At 42.2% G+C, this 15,324-nt stretch overlaps 2 protein-coding genes across 6 annotated transcripts in view; both read right to left on the minus strand.

Moving 5' to 3' along the window:
- The window catches only part of LOC125769261 (neurabin-1), a 59,435-nt gene extending 55,348 nt beyond the window's left edge, over window positions 1-4,087 (minus strand). The window contains exons 1-3 of one of the 5 annotated variants that reach the window (XM_049437888.1): window positions 3,662-4,087; window positions 2,161-2,471; window positions 1,842-2,034 (exon numbers count right to left, since the gene is read on the minus strand). The gene's annotated coding sequence lies outside the window, so the exon portion shown is untranslated. Of the gene's footprint in view, window positions 1-1,841; window positions 2,472-2,557; window positions 2,575-3,661 lie in introns of those variants that run through there. The other 4 variants (XM_049437889.1, XM_049437892.1, XM_049437891.1 and 1 more) reach the window with 4 other exon arrangements.
- Window positions 4,088-6,598: 2,511 nt separating this feature from the next.
- LOC125769272 (YTH domain-containing protein 1) lies at window positions 6,599-15,171 on the minus strand. Its single transcript, XM_049437927.1, has 3 exons — window positions 14,863-15,171; window positions 11,764-14,511; window positions 6,599-11,238 (listed from the first exon to the last, which is right to left on the minus strand). Exon 2 carries the CDS (start codon window positions 14,423-14,425, stop codon window positions 11,771-11,773), a length of 2,655 nt encoding a protein of 884 aa, XP_049293884.1. The 5' UTR covers window positions 14,426-14,511; window positions 14,863-15,171; the 3' UTR covers window positions 6,599-11,238; window positions 11,764-11,770.
- Window positions 15,172-15,324: the final 153 nt, after the last annotated feature.

Genomic DNA, 15,324 nt, shown 5'->3' on the forward strand with positions numbered 1-15,324 from the left:
CTACCGGATCATTGGATCAACCAATCGACCGAGGTGGAGCTGGTACCTTGCAAGGCCGTCTTTCAACTTTCGTACGGCTTCGTGACCAATTTAAAAAAAAACAAAAGGTGGCTTCCACATGTACACCGCGAACATTAGGTGCGCCCGCTTCAAAGCCCTTCCAGTGCCGTACCTGTGTGTAAGAATAGGCAAACGAAAAGAACTTCCACTAGCGCCCAACCGATTGAAGAACCGAAGGCCAAGAAAATGAATGCCAGTGGGTGCTTTTGGAATTGGTCAGCGAATTTCCACACACACATACCCATTTGGCCCATTTTCAATGTCAACCGAAGTATGGCGAAAGACGTTAAACTGTAGGGAAAGGAAAATGGGTGAATGTTATGACTAAAAATTAAAACAAACATAATAAACTGGTACAGAAAATGGAACATTTCTTTGAGCCCGACACGGTGTTTTGGTGGCTTTTTATAGTCGTAACTTGTATTAGTTTATGGTAAACTCGCTCTATAGCCGCCTCTTGGATGTCTTTCAGGGCTAATATCGACCGTGAAAGGTTGTAAGAAATGAACATGTTACCGTACACTTCTTCTTCTGGCGGAAAGCGATATGAACTGTCGTTGGTGTCTAATATCGTACACTAAATACTATGCAATATGTGTTCTTGATAGAGTTTATATTTAGTTTTTTCCGTCATAAACAGATTACTTTCAACTTTTATACAACATTTTTATGTTAATAAGAGTTTTTAGTTTATGATTTACAACCGTTACGTGTTAACATATTCCGAAGTGAATGGTTGAAATTATCACCAAAAAATTTGTAAAAACAAAATGTGTTGTTGTTCGCTCCTCAAAAGACTAATCTTGCCTAATAAGACTAATAGACTAATAGATAGACTAATAAGACTAATGCGATGGATGTAAACGCCTGAAGGTATGCAAAATATATTTTGATTTAATTAGTATTGTCTAAACCAGAGTTTTTAAAGATTTTCACACATCATTTGTACTTCAGATAAGTTTTAGCTTTTCAAATAAGACAATTTTGTACACAGCTTTTCATAAAATTCACATAACGCATTAAACTACGAACTGTAGCGGCATTTCCTGCAGGAAGCGTACATTTTTTCCATCTTCTACCCACAATTAACTTTTGCACACTTAAACACACATACCAACAATCTGCCATCCTACCAAGAAATGTTTGGAGATTTTCGCATGCGCCAGGATGGAACCTTCGCGGTGAAACAACTCCCCATTTTCCATCTAAAAGGAAAACCAAAGCGGAAACGGTTTCGGTATGGTTTCGACCGTTTGCTTTTAATGGGAGGCTGTGGTGGCATGACTTTTGATTTTTATTTAGGTTGGAATCATACCCGGAAAAGGGTTCTGTACACACGTACATACCGGATCGCACACACACACACACACACATGCAGCTTTTCCTTCGTTTCCCATGTTCGTCCCGGTTGCGATGGGGCGTCCATCACCTTCTTCGTGAATGAAAGCAAACTACAGGGAGCGTCACACACTGGGGAACCAACCCCAAGGATGCTGAGCGAACAAGATTGCTCCCGCAATAGGAAAGGATACTCTCCGGCTCTGCTCCGGTGTGAGTGCGGCTGCGTGTGCGTGCTATGCTGGATGTAGTAGTGCGTACTATTATCATTAGTAAAAATCTGTAGGAAGGATGCTCCGAGAGAAGTTTCGCCGCTCTCAATGGGGCAAAAGGATGACAGTTCCGCCCTTTTTATCCGCTTTTTTTTAGTAAAATGGTATTTAAATTTTTTAAAGTTTTTTTTAGCTTAAATAATATCAAAAGTATAGAATAGTGTGCATTACCAGTAGACTCCGTCGATGCTCGCTACTGCGGAACAGTTTTCGATCGCAGTTGCTTCTGCTTCTGCTATTTCTCACTTCACAGGACTGCACACTTGTAATAAACCACCGAACAACCCTACTCACTCGATCAAAGCTTGCTTAAACTGCCGATCCAATTCACTTTCTGGCACCTTCACTGTATAATCCTTTTTTGCTGTTGGATAACGCACAAGACTACACATAAACACGCGTGCACAAACATACACAATCAACCTCCAGCCTCCCTACACTAGCGAGGGGAACAATTTTTACAGCGTTTTTTTAAGGTATTTTTACGTACCTTTTCAACTCGTTTTCTTTCGAACTCTCAACAGCTCAACAGCCCTTAAGCCCTCGGAAACACACATTCAAAACTGCACAGGGACTTTTCCTTGGCCTGCAAACCACACACCCAGGCACACAATTCTTCAGCTCGTATGCGCGGCGAACGCTGCTGAACTACACACACCCTTTGAATTACCGGGAACACACACACACACACACTCACATCGACATCAACAACATCGTTTCGATGCGTTTTTCCTTCACCTCAACTTCAGCAGTGCACTTGAGTTTCACTTATCAGCACGTCCCCGGAAGTGGGAATGGCGTCTAGAATAAGGGAAGGATAAGATGAATCAGAGGGATGAACGAAATTAATCACCAGCACTGTTTATGCACTATGCAATCATTTATACTTTTTTCCAAACGCGTTTCCATCGAGTTCACCTTTCAGATCGGAATTAAAAGCAAGATGCAAAACTATACCGTGAAGGAATATGTTTTTTCTCCAATGCACGCACAGCCTTCCTCGATGGAAAGTAAACAGCAAGAGTGGTGTGGTGCATGCATTCGCTTTCAAACCGATCGCTATTTTGACAAGAGAACAAACTGCTGCTTACTCTCTCCTTCTCTCTCACGCTCTTGCAAAGTTTTGCTCTCATTCGTTCTCATGCTTCATTTGCTCTCTTGCTCTTTCTCTCTAGTGGCGTCTAGTATCCAGTATTCCTTAACGCGGCCGTTGTCCCGGCGGCGAAATACCGTGTAAACAAAAGCCGCACGCACACACACTTATCGCAAACACCGCACACATTCTTTTTCTTCTTCTTCACAGTATCAGCGCGCACGCACACTAATATCATGCGGGAGGATGCGGAGAAGCGGTACTTGCGCAAAAATACCTCCTACCTTTTTTTTTGCTTCCAGCATCATCCCACCCTGCCTGATGATCATTTATGTATCCTGAGAGCAAAACCCCCCCAGGTCTACAATGAGAATAAATCAAATTCGGCGTCTCACTTGAGTTTTGCTTTTAGCTGGGAAAGGACACCGCAAACACTATCGTTCAAAGAATTTTCCAAGTCACATTTCATTCGTGTTTTGAGTAAAATGTAAATTCTATAACCATTGTCGGGGTGGAGGTACACTAGCGAACTTGTTTACGGACCTACCAGACTACCCTACATTATGCTCCGAACTATGAACCACAAATGAAGGGAAACGCACACACAAATACACGACAGCGAGCAGTTTAAAAAGTTCTTCAAATTCTAGTTCGATTTCCAGCCTCTCTGCCTGTCCAGCCGAAAACGAACATATTTCTTCATTGTTTGCACCCATTCCTTCATTTATCAAGTCATAATCATAAGCAAACATAAAGAAACATATAACCTGTACGCTAGATCACAACGATCTTTTCACAAACATTCACTAACCATTGCATAAATTATACAAACAATTTGATTATTTACTGATTGCAGTCGGATTTATTCTGTAAACTGTGGGAGAATAGTTTCTCATACCTTATTTCTTTTCTTTCAATTCGCAAACTTCTTTCACAGAACACTCGTCTTCCATCCTGTCCTGCACGACACTTCGAACTGTAGCTTGTGCGAGAAACAATGCCAAAAACTCCGTTCTGCTTGCAAGCCCCTTCCCAAGTAACAAATTTTCATATTCATTTTGACATATCTTTTAACTTCCCAAATGACAAATTTCAAACGTCTGACGTCATTCATCCTTCTAAGAGAAACTCTTATTTGACGGTTTACGAATTCAGACATGTAGCGATTATTTACTTATTTATTGAAACTGTAACACCTTTTACAATTTTACTCTTCTTTCTGGGCTTACTAGACTGGGCGCCGGCCATTTCTGGCTTACTAGACTTGCTTTAACCACGTAGCCGGACTTGCTTTAACCACGTAGTCAGTCCTTGTTATGGGGGGACACGGTCCGGATGGGATTTTGTGCCAGGTTCTGTCGTGTGGAATTGGCGCCATTTAACACATACATCATCCGGACCGCCGGTGGTACTTACACCACAAATACACGATGCAAACATTTTTTTTTTCATATGTTTGCCCTGATTTTTTTCCTGGAAATTCCCATGTCCAGGGCGAACATGAACCTCAGATATGTATACGACGTCGGAATCGTCGGACGTTTGACACGTGCGAAATTGTAGGTGGTACCTAAATTACTGTTTGCTAAGTTTTGCATTATTTTTTATCAAATGATTACTATTCGGTTACGAGGTACAAATAAGTCTAGTAAACCAAAAATGGCAAATATGACCTAATAGATCGTTACGTTACAAACAGCATTGTAGTGATTTGCGTTCCGGAATGAACCTGGTATGTTCGTTTCGTTCCTTGAAAAGACCGATCGGAACTAGGTTCGAAATTATGAACCTGATAGGTTTACAGAACTAGGATAGAATGGTTGTACATTTCCGTTCCAATTACACAGTAATAGCACGAGAGCATCAACAACAGAGTTTTTATAAATATTACAAGCATACTTACCTCTCATACTTAACTATTCTTCTATCTTCAAGAGTTCTTTCAAATACTATATTTATTATGTTTTTTTTAACTGATGCAAACATTATAACCGAGTAATCAGTTCTAAAGTTATTTGACTGATCAAGTCACGGAGTACCCAGTATGTAAGCCAATTAAGTTTTCGCAGTTATTTGCAGTCAATTTTCCCTTTTTATGTTTCAGAAAAAAGTTTAAAACCCTCGATAATCATTGATCGTCATCATCATCAGAAAAGGCTATTATAAATGATGACAGTGGATTGAGCATTTTTAGCCCTGGTCAGGGCGTTATTGGGGCGGTCCGTACGTGTATGTGTTATGTGTTAAACGGCGCCGGTTCCACACGACAGGACCGGATATCAAATCCCATCCAGTCCCCCACGTAGCAAGGACTGACTATTCGGCTATGTGGTTAAAGCAAGTCTAGTAAGTCAGAAATGACCTGCGTGACCTTAGAGTTCGTTAAGCCAAGGAGGAGGAGCGAAGTAAGTAAAACTTCCTTTGGTGTAAGGAGTATAACTTGAGTTATAGCATACCAACTACCATAGCCCCACGCATAACCATACCTTCGACCAAGTGCCGTATTTTAATATATACTCAATTAGTTGGAGGTAATAAAATAACTGCGACATATCCTTACCGGAGAGCAAACTATACATCTGCATGTACATTGCATTGTTCTTTCTAATTTAATTCCAGTCAAGGAATGTAAGGAACTTATTGCCTTTTCAGATCAATCATCAACCTCTGACTTGCAAATGTCTTGAATATGATGAATGCTTTTCAAATAGTTCATTTTGAATAAAACACAACTGTAATGGATAACCTGTATGGGTTCAAATCTCTACTGAACGGTCCCACCCATACTTAGGAACTAGTGATGTGTAATCCGGGGTGGAATCGTGGATCCACTCTGACTCCGCGTATGAAAAGTTGATTCCGACTCCGACTAAAAACCAAAATTGACTACGTCAAGTCCGGTCGAGTCATAGTTCGATCGAGTCCGAATGGGTCCGATCGATTCCGGATGAGTTCGAATGGGTCCAGATGAGTCCGATCGAGTCCGACTAGTCATGGGTGAATTGTAAATTTTGCAGGACTCGATCCAACGATTTTAAGTTTAGTCAAAGTTGATGTAAAGTCAAAGTTTAGTCATGACTTGTTGATGTAAATTTAGGATTTCACAGTTACCCACATATAGAAGACGGGTGAGCTTGATAAAGTGCCTCAATAAAGGTTCGATACCACCATTCACGGTAGTGTATTTTGGTCATGAAGCATTTCTTGGCCGTATCGCTCATTCATGGTCGGTTATTTCGATCGGGAAAATGCGATTCGATATTGTATTTTGCGATCACACCAAAACCAACAATTCTTTAGATTAAGGCTCTTGATGAATTATGTGCAAATTCCCAATTGGACAGTATCGACAGTTTTGCCATTTTTTTACCGTTTTATTCAGAACAAAATTTGCTTCGTCGATCATTATGCTTTTATGTAAAAAAATGTTGTTATTTTCATCAATAATCATATAGAAAACGTTCAGTTTTCCACGGTTAACAATTCCTTCGAATCACACAGCAATTTGCAAATTTGTATGAATTATATGGCGTTGGCACATCCTGTGTAATTAAAAAAAAATAAAACTTTCGTTGTAAATGCTGGTCTCTTCAATGAGCTTATCTTTTTGGATATCGACGAGCACAATTACCGCAAATGTCGAATTTCTAGCAAAAAAAAAACAAGAAAGGTTATGGAGTGAAATGATGGAATCGAATCTCCCACAACATTTGCCATATCCTTATTGAATCTTTTTGGAAAAGAGCTTTTTTTAATGAAATTTTCAAACAAATATGCTAAGATGATGACGAAACTCGTTAGAAAGAAGTAAAAATCAATTAAAATGCCGACGAAATTATTTTGCTTGTATGTAATAAATATTTGTCTTGCCAAAATGTATAGTAACATCAATGGGATGCAGTTATCTACTCACATCTACAGTTAAAGAAACACTTTTGCCATTCATGGTCATGGTTTTGCACCTAGAAACAATTACCACATCTTCTTGCCATCTATCCATTAGAACAAATATAAATAGTATCTGTATTTTGTTTTGTTTTGCTTATTCTCGACATGATCTTTGATATGAAGTTCTCCAAAGTAAGGAACTAAGTTATCACTTCTAAAAGTGAAACATTGACTCTCTTTTGTGTGTTATCAATATATCCTGGACTTCGACACACTCCAGGTAGGCCAAATGTGTACTTTCAAAAAGCGTTTATGTGTAAAAGTTTTAATAAAAAAAATATAGGCACAAATGCTTTTCCGCACCTTCACACGGAACTAGTTACCTCTCTTTAAGTTAAGTCGTTTCTAATGCAAAAAAGATTATCATTATCTAGTAAAAAAAAAATACATCCCTAAACTCAATTCCTTTCTGTTGTATTTTTCACATGGAATAACAGTAACCGCAACTGTCCCAATCACTGAAGGAACATAAGTCGAAGGGCAGTCGTCTATAGTTTCGAGTTTCGCTGACCGGAAAAGACTTCTTGCACTCGCAGGATAAGCGTCAGACTGGGTGCTATTAACAGATGCACGGTCGGTAGGTATTTCCAGTTGATTTTGTACAGGTACATCCGATTTTGATCCTTTCCGCCAAGCGCTCGCTGATGCTCTGATCTCCTGGTTGGGCTGGACCAAAGGTCCCTTTTGTTGGAAGTAAAAGTTTGATGCAAATAAAGATGTTAAGAATTCATCCACGCAGCAGAAGAGCAAGAAATCTTTCCCGATCGTTTTGTGCATTGCAGTAAAGCGTTTGTCAACTGCATTTCTTCTCCTTCATATTTTGGCATCGATACGATTAATGTACTGAACGCACGTTCCGCTTTGTGTTTGGCCACTTTCATAGAAAGTGCTATGGTGGACAATAGTAGCCACTATTCGTCGTTGGAGTAGCAAGATTCATAGAATCTATCACCGTAAGACATGGATTTTCATTTTAAAAAAATAGTCTCTTAATTCTCTCTCGCACACAGACACTCTTCGTTTTTCACTATTTCACGCTACGGACCATTCGTTTGTTTGTTGTTTTCTTTGCAGCAGTATAAGAACCCCCACAGAAGCCCAAATACTTTATCAACACGATTGATTCAATGTTGGAACTCGGAAATAGGCATTAGTAGTGGGTAGTCCTTAAGGGAAAGGGTCCTTTTTCTTAAATGAGCCATTTGTTTCACGAGCCATTATGATGATCTTAACACATTCCATACACAGATGTATAGATACACGCACTTCAACTTTGGGTGCATTTTCCGGTGTGCATGTGGACGGTAAGTTCATGGGTGTATCAAAAAATAAGCTCGTCGTTTATTCTCACTATGCACCACCAGCACCATCCAAATAGCACGAACGATTCCCGACGAACAATGAAGCAATGTTGCTATCGGGAAAATCGATCGCTCATTAATACACACACAACCATCACCTTTTTAAGTGATCTAATTTAACTCTCTCTTCGTATAGAATTAAATGATTGCACTTTTTGCACGTAATTCCACATCGCTGTAAAACTGTCATGATAAATACACTGTTTCGAAGCATTCCTCGCAACAACACTTGGAAGGGCAGCATCATCATGCTGAAAGTGTTGATCCTCCGCAAAGGATGTGTTTTTTTTCTCTTCTTAGCTGGATATGTTAGCCAGCTGCTTCATTAACGCAGCAGCGCTTGGAACAGTTCTTTTGGCAAATGTAGCCCCAATTTTCCCAGCACGATAACCATAACCACCCACCCCTTCGCAGCATTCACGCATTTTCCGTATGCCGGTTACGATGTGTGATTAGGTAGATTGGTATAGAGTGTCCACAAGTTTCGTGGTTTCCGTACAACCAAAGCAAACACACCAAAAGCACAGCCCAACGTAGCGCACAATTTTGCCGATCTTGCCACACACTGTTGTTACGCACTTTTATCAAGGAGTGATCCTTATTCGTTGAGCAAACGGCTGCTTCGATGTTGGTGCTTTCGATCGTTTTCATTTCGACACTTTTATTCTATCATCACATACACAGATTTTTTTTTCTTTGCTTAGATCGATAACCGTCAGCAGGATCGGCAAAAGGTCCATTTGGTGGTTTTGGGTTTACGGCTACTTTAGATTTTTGTTTAACTTTATTGAATACATTTATACTGCGTGTAGATGTAGTATTTGCTGTTTGATCGGCTTAGGACAGAGAGTGATTTGGGTGGGTTTTAGTAACATAAAAGTTCATATATATGCCTAACCGGTTCAAGGGAGCTGTTTTGTCGCACATTGTCGCCACCCCTTCCCTTGCTTTGTATGCATTGCTGGCGTCTAATAATTCATCGCACTACGACGATCTCTTCCTAACATAATTGGTTTTGCAATAATTTCAAATATGCTTTGTCGGGATCAATTCAGGGAGGATTCATACCATTTCTATGTGCCTATTGTATTACTTCCTATAATGCTTGAGATTTGTTTTGCGTCAAACTATAGATCGTTGTACGCGCACTGCTCCGTTACTCTCTATGTATCGAAGACGCTAATTTGCTGCATTTTGTTTACTTTCGTTATTTCACTGTGGGTGTTGTGTGCGTGTGTTTTTCGGTGTGCTTTTGTGTTTTGTGTTTTGTGTCATAATGTGCCTTTTTTATCGTAAATAATTTATTTTCATCGTGAAGAATCGGAAAGTTCGAAATTATATTTACACACACACACGCAGTGCACATGCACATACACACGCTCTTATAGAACAAATGATAAAGTAACACTCTTTGTTTGCCTGTCCTCTATAAGATTATGTTCATCCAGTCGCGATGCACCACATATACGTTCCGTGTATATTATTATGTTGTATGTTGCACCGACAACTTGGAGTACCCTTCTATCGTTAACGGGATGGTGATCGTTGAAAAGTAAACAAAACACACAAACACACGCACACACTAAGCGTCCTTTAGTATCATTTACATGACATGATCAATTGATTTCGTGCAGAGCGCTGGGCATGATGTTAAACATGTCTGTAGTGGATCGAGCGTTACGTACTATGCTTATTACCATATACTTTTATATGTTTAATTGTACCACAAACAGTTTATCCACTTTTTGTGTTTCGATTTCCGAACCTATATTTGTACGGATATGGATGTACTGTCGGGTTGGTTTTAATCTGTTTTGCCACAAGGAACAGTTCATTCAATTTTTTTTTGTATTATACTTTTGGGAACACCACTAACGCAATGAAAATTTTCTTTGTTGAATGATAAGAAATGTGAAGTCCTTCTGTAGTGTAGTTTCTGCTACTTGCTGTTTGTTTGTGTCAAAAAATAAATCTCCAATCTCTTCGAATTTAGCACCGCCAAGTTGTTGATCTTATGTAAATTGATTCCGCGTTACAATATTATTTCAGTTCGCTCCAGAAACTATCGATCGATTTACTCGTTTTCATTTTATGCTTTTCACTCGCTGTTTGTCGCATAAATGTTCGCTCTCATACGCAGCTTGTCAGCACAAATTTGTAATTCACCGTCTGATCCTCCCTTCTTCCGTTCTATTCTACAAAAATCCTTTAAAATCCTATTCATTTTCATACCAAAAACTATATTCCCCTTTTCTTATGCCTCTGAGATCTGAGCCTACAGCATCCTTTCGCAGCAAATGCACCAGCATGCATATCACACACTATGAATCACTTTGATACACCGAAACCAATTTAACGCCACATACACGAATTTTCTTCACGCAAATAAAAGCATAAAAACTGCACTCGACCGCACTTGTACTCCTTTTTTTTTTCTTCTTCTGATAATTCGCACTCGCGCACAATTGCAGAACATTTCACAATAAAATGCACCAACTACAACATCGATGCATCGCTCGTGATCATTCTGCTGCTGCTGCTGCTGTTAATGCCGACAGGCTATCCATGATAACCGATGATTGCCGGCTATGATGATGTTGTTAGCGTTATCCATTCTCCAAATCCGGCGGTATAAGACGTGAGAACGTCTGTCACACCGCCATCTGTAGCGCTGATTACAGAATCCAGACTCCGATGATGTGGCGATGATTACTCGTAGTATGTGATTAACAGGAAAGGGCACCGAAACATAACACGTTCCTAGTGCCCAAGCAACACGAAATGGTCAACTGGTACTGCTGCTTGTTGTGATGAAAGTTGCTGGAACGGCAATGTACGAAAGCTACCCATAAACGACTGATCGGAGACGATAGGAATCGATCGATCGTTCACGGTTTCGCACATGATTTCGTGATGGGTTGCACAATGGGGATGTGTTGGAGTGATCGCTAACATGACGCCTTATGATGCCCACCCACTATTGCACACGACGATGGGAGAAGCTACGGTGAATCAACGTAAGCGCGATGAGGGTTCCATGATGCATTCTTTGAGACATCACCTTATTTTTCTCTGGATGGATAATAGGTGATATAGATTTTCAATTCGATTCCTCCTTCCTAATACTAAAACCGATCGGATGGGGAATACTGGTGAAACGTCGAAGCTGCTCACACCCGTACGATCCGCAGGCAATGTCCGAAAAATTATGCAAATAGAACAATCATTAAATATTATTAATATGCTTATAAAAAAATACTACGATCACCCTAGAAGTTATGCTTCGCACGATCCATTAGTGAAGTATACATATTTACTGAAGTAACATTCTTCAAGAAGTACATTACATTTAAAATTACATACATTTCAAATTTGTTTTCTATTTATTATCTTACAAAAATAAAATTAAACATAACAAATAGAAAACATGAATCAAGAACCAAGAACCAAAGCTAAGTTATATAATTAAATATGATTTTTTTGGAAACGTTTATGTGTCATGATGGAAAATGAAACATTTGAAGTGTGGCACTACACCGAAAATTAGGCGAAAAACTGGCATTTCGTTTAATAGATATATGAACAAGATAAAGAAAAAGCTAAAACAACAAATAACTTTCTCGATTATCCAATACTCTCCATCAGTCGAATCATATGTGCAAAAATGGTACGATACACAGCTGGAACTTACCTTCGAATCATCGCCTATCACGATTGTTGTACCCACGGACACCGCCACCACCACCGCCTCCACCACCACCCCTGTGCTGGTTGCGATCGCTACGGTGGTTGGAACGATCTCGATCTCCACCCCGCTGCTGGCCACGGTCTGACGAATTGCCGATACCTCCATCCCCACGATCATTCTTACGGTGCATGTGATGATGATGCATCGGAGGAATCATCGGCGGAGGTACGTGGTAACCATGGCTTGGAAGAACCGGTGGCGGTCCCTTCATCGTCGGTATACCACCAACAAGCCCACCGACAGCGCTACTCAAACCTCCACCACCCTGGCTACCGCCAGTCCCACCAGCCCCACCTCCTCCACCACCGCCTCCGCTGCCTGCACTTCCGGTGCTCATGCTGTTTGCCGATTTCCACATGAACTCCTCCATCGACTGCTCGTACGCTCGCTTGTCGTACATTGCGGCGGCCGCCGCTGCAGCAGCCGCGTGGCTGCGGGGCGGAGGCATCCCACCAGCACCAGTTACACTGCCCGGGATGGAACCGGGCGGTAGGGGATATTCCGGTATTGGCAATCCTTCGTAGTATCGTGGTGGTGGCGGCAAATTATCGTACGGCATCGGCATACCCGGGTAACCGGGCGGTGGTGCGTACGGCATCGGAGGCAGCTGGTTCTGCATGTTGCGCATGTAGTCGGCGACGTACGCCTCGGCAGCAGCCGTAGAACTGTACCCATCGGCCCAACGGTGATGATGGGCCGGGTGATGCATTGCCCCGAGGCCCGCAGCTCGTGACAAACCGCCACCGCCGCGATCACCGCCGTCACTACCGTTACCACCTCCCATTCCCATGCGTGGTCCGCCCATTCCATGACCACCGTGTCGACTGCCACCGCCGCCAATACCTCCGCTGCCACCACCACCATGCCGGTCCTTCCGGTAAGGTGCAAACATCGAGCTTGCCCCGTGCGATCGACTTCCACCGCCTCCGCCATCTCTTCCACTTTTCGGCCCCGTAAACATACGTCTGCCACCGCGTCGTATCGGTCCAATGCCACCCCCGGTTCCTCCACTGCTGCGACTTCTCAACGATGACGATGTAGGCCGCCCGAAGTTCGGGGGTCTACGGAACGACTTCGACGCCGCCTTTTCCTTCATCAGCTTTGACGCTTCCTTTGATTTCTTCAGTATCGGAGTCATATCGATGCTTGTGTCTTCCGTAAACAATCGACACAGTTCCTCCGCCACCTTGGGCTCGATCTCCTGCCCATCTCTACCAATCTTCACCGGTTTATCGTCGTTCCAAGCGTTATAGAGATGGGAAGTGCTGGTAAACGGTAGCTCTTTCTTACACACCCAATCGATCTTGATCACCCCACCGAGGGCTTTCGCCGACATGCCCGGGGGCAGCACCCAATCGACGGCCGGTAGATCGCGCCTTGCCTCTGCACCCATGCGTGCGAAACCCGCAAACTTGCCACTTTCCTTCACGGAGTACAGCAGTATTACATTGCGGCTTTCCCGGAACGCTTGGTTCAGGTTAGCTTCGTTCGGTGGCAGGGTTGACCAGACGCCTTTCGTCTTGGACAGCGCTACATTGTCGTGATTGTTCGATTTGATCAGAAAGAAACGGGCTTCGCGGAACAGATAGTTGATCTTCGTTACGTAGTCGTATGATTTAACTGTGTTTTTCGTGCCGGCCGCATTACCGGCCGCTTTCGTGCGGCTACGCTTTGCTTCTGGCGCACCCGAGGCCGGGCTGCGGCTTCTAGATTTCCGATCGTCCTTCTTGCTACCAGCTTCACTGCTGCTACTGCTTCCGCTACTGCTACTGCTGCTGCTAGTACTTGTGTCGTTTGCATTGTTGATACTGTTGTTGGCCGTATCGTCCTTTGTCTCCGGACCATTGCTCGCAGCGGCGGAAGCCGTGTCATCCTTTTTCTTCCCGGCACCTTTTTTGCCATCCTGTGTCACAGTGGACACCTTCTTTTTCTTCTTCTCAACAGACGTTGTCTTCTCCGTGTCTTCTTTCACGATGGTTACAGCTGTTTTAGCCTTCTTCTTTACATGCTGCGGTTGCTTGGATGCGGCCACCTTTTTAGTGACAAGCTTTTTCTTCGTTGATACCACCTTCGCGGCGGTAATTTTAGTCTTTTTCACACGCTTGTTATTACGCCGTTCGTCCTGATCATCATCTTCCTCCTCCTCCTCTTCCTCCTCGTCATCTTCCTCTTCCATTGGATCGTCATCTTCCTCATCGTCGTCATCATCGTTTTCATCTTCATCTTCCTCGTCGTCTTCCTCTTCAGCATTGTTGTGTTTTGTATCATTTCCAGCCGCGGGCACTTTCTTCGTCTTTTTCTTCGTCATCTGCTTATCCTTGGCGGCGCCATTTTCCTGTTGGGTGGTTTTTGCATCGTCTTTTTTCTTTTTATCGCCTTCACCACCCTCATCCTCCTCTAAATCGGTACCGGAATCTGATTCGGCCGAACTGACCGAACTGATGCTAGGATGTGATCCATCCGCATCGCCAGCGTCGGCTTCATCGGCATCGCCGTCTCCATCACCGGATGCTTCCGATCGGGTGTCATATGAATTTTCCAGCGCTTCCGCGATGTCCCGTTCCGTTTCATCTAGCCCGAGATTCACTGCGTCCAGATCGGCCATCTTGACTCTTTCGGTGTGTACAAGCAGGCTGCTGCTCTCTCGCTCGCTCTAACGGTTTCACGAAGAACGAATCACACGCACACCACCTTAAGCGTTGTCGCGTCGGTGTTGAGTAGAGATTAAATAAAACAAAATAATGTAAGATTTTGTGTGCAAAACGTTTCTGCAAAATCAACTAAAATAGTAAAACACAATATACATTAAAGCGCTTGAATTTCGAACTGACTGTACGCATGCATTCGCAAGTTGAAAGATAAAAAACAAAGGAACAATGGGTGGGGGAACAGCGGTACTGATTAAATGGCTCTAGCGTTCCTTTTTGTGCACTTGTCTCTCAACATGAGCAACATCAACATAAACTCAGCTCCTGCGGTGGATATACTTAAAATAATTGAATGCAATGAAACAAATTCTAGCCGCATTATTTCCATAATTACCTATAGATAGAGTGGCTGCTGGTTCCTGTTCCTGCCCTTGTTCCGATGCAAATGTTTTGTGAAGGAAGAAGATTTTAGTTACCCACAACAACAGAATAAATACTTTGCTTTCTCTGCTAACAATGCCTACACGCGAAGTTGGTGTAAAATTCTAATCTAATATAATCTATACACTTATAACAACACTCATTCTCGGCAATATTTTAGAATATTTTTACGGTACTCCGTGGTCTGTGTCTTCCTTTCGGCTCGCACACAGTACTTGTCCCCATGTAGCCAAATGGATTTTGACAGCAATCGTTCAAACAACATTTAGAATCTTCGAATTTTTTAGAACATTTATTAGATTAATGAGGAATTTATAAAATTAGATTATTAAAAAAACTTATATGTATTTCTAACACACAAAATAGAATGCAATCTTCTGTGCCTATGTAAATCTAGGAACTAGGTATTCTGTTT

This window comes from Anopheles funestus, chromosome 3RL (genome assembly GCF_943734845.2).
Source record: "Anopheles funestus chromosome 3RL, idAnoFuneDA-416_04, whole genome shotgun sequence".
Lineage (NCBI taxonomy): Eukaryota > Metazoa > Arthropoda > Insecta > Diptera > Culicidae > Anopheles > Anopheles funestus.

Excerpts from the sequence above, each read along its gene's own strand:
- LOC125769272 (XM_049437927.1), bottom strand. The coding sequence starts at position 14,425 with ATGGCCGATCTGGACGCAGTGAATCTCGGGCTAGATGAAACGGAACGG.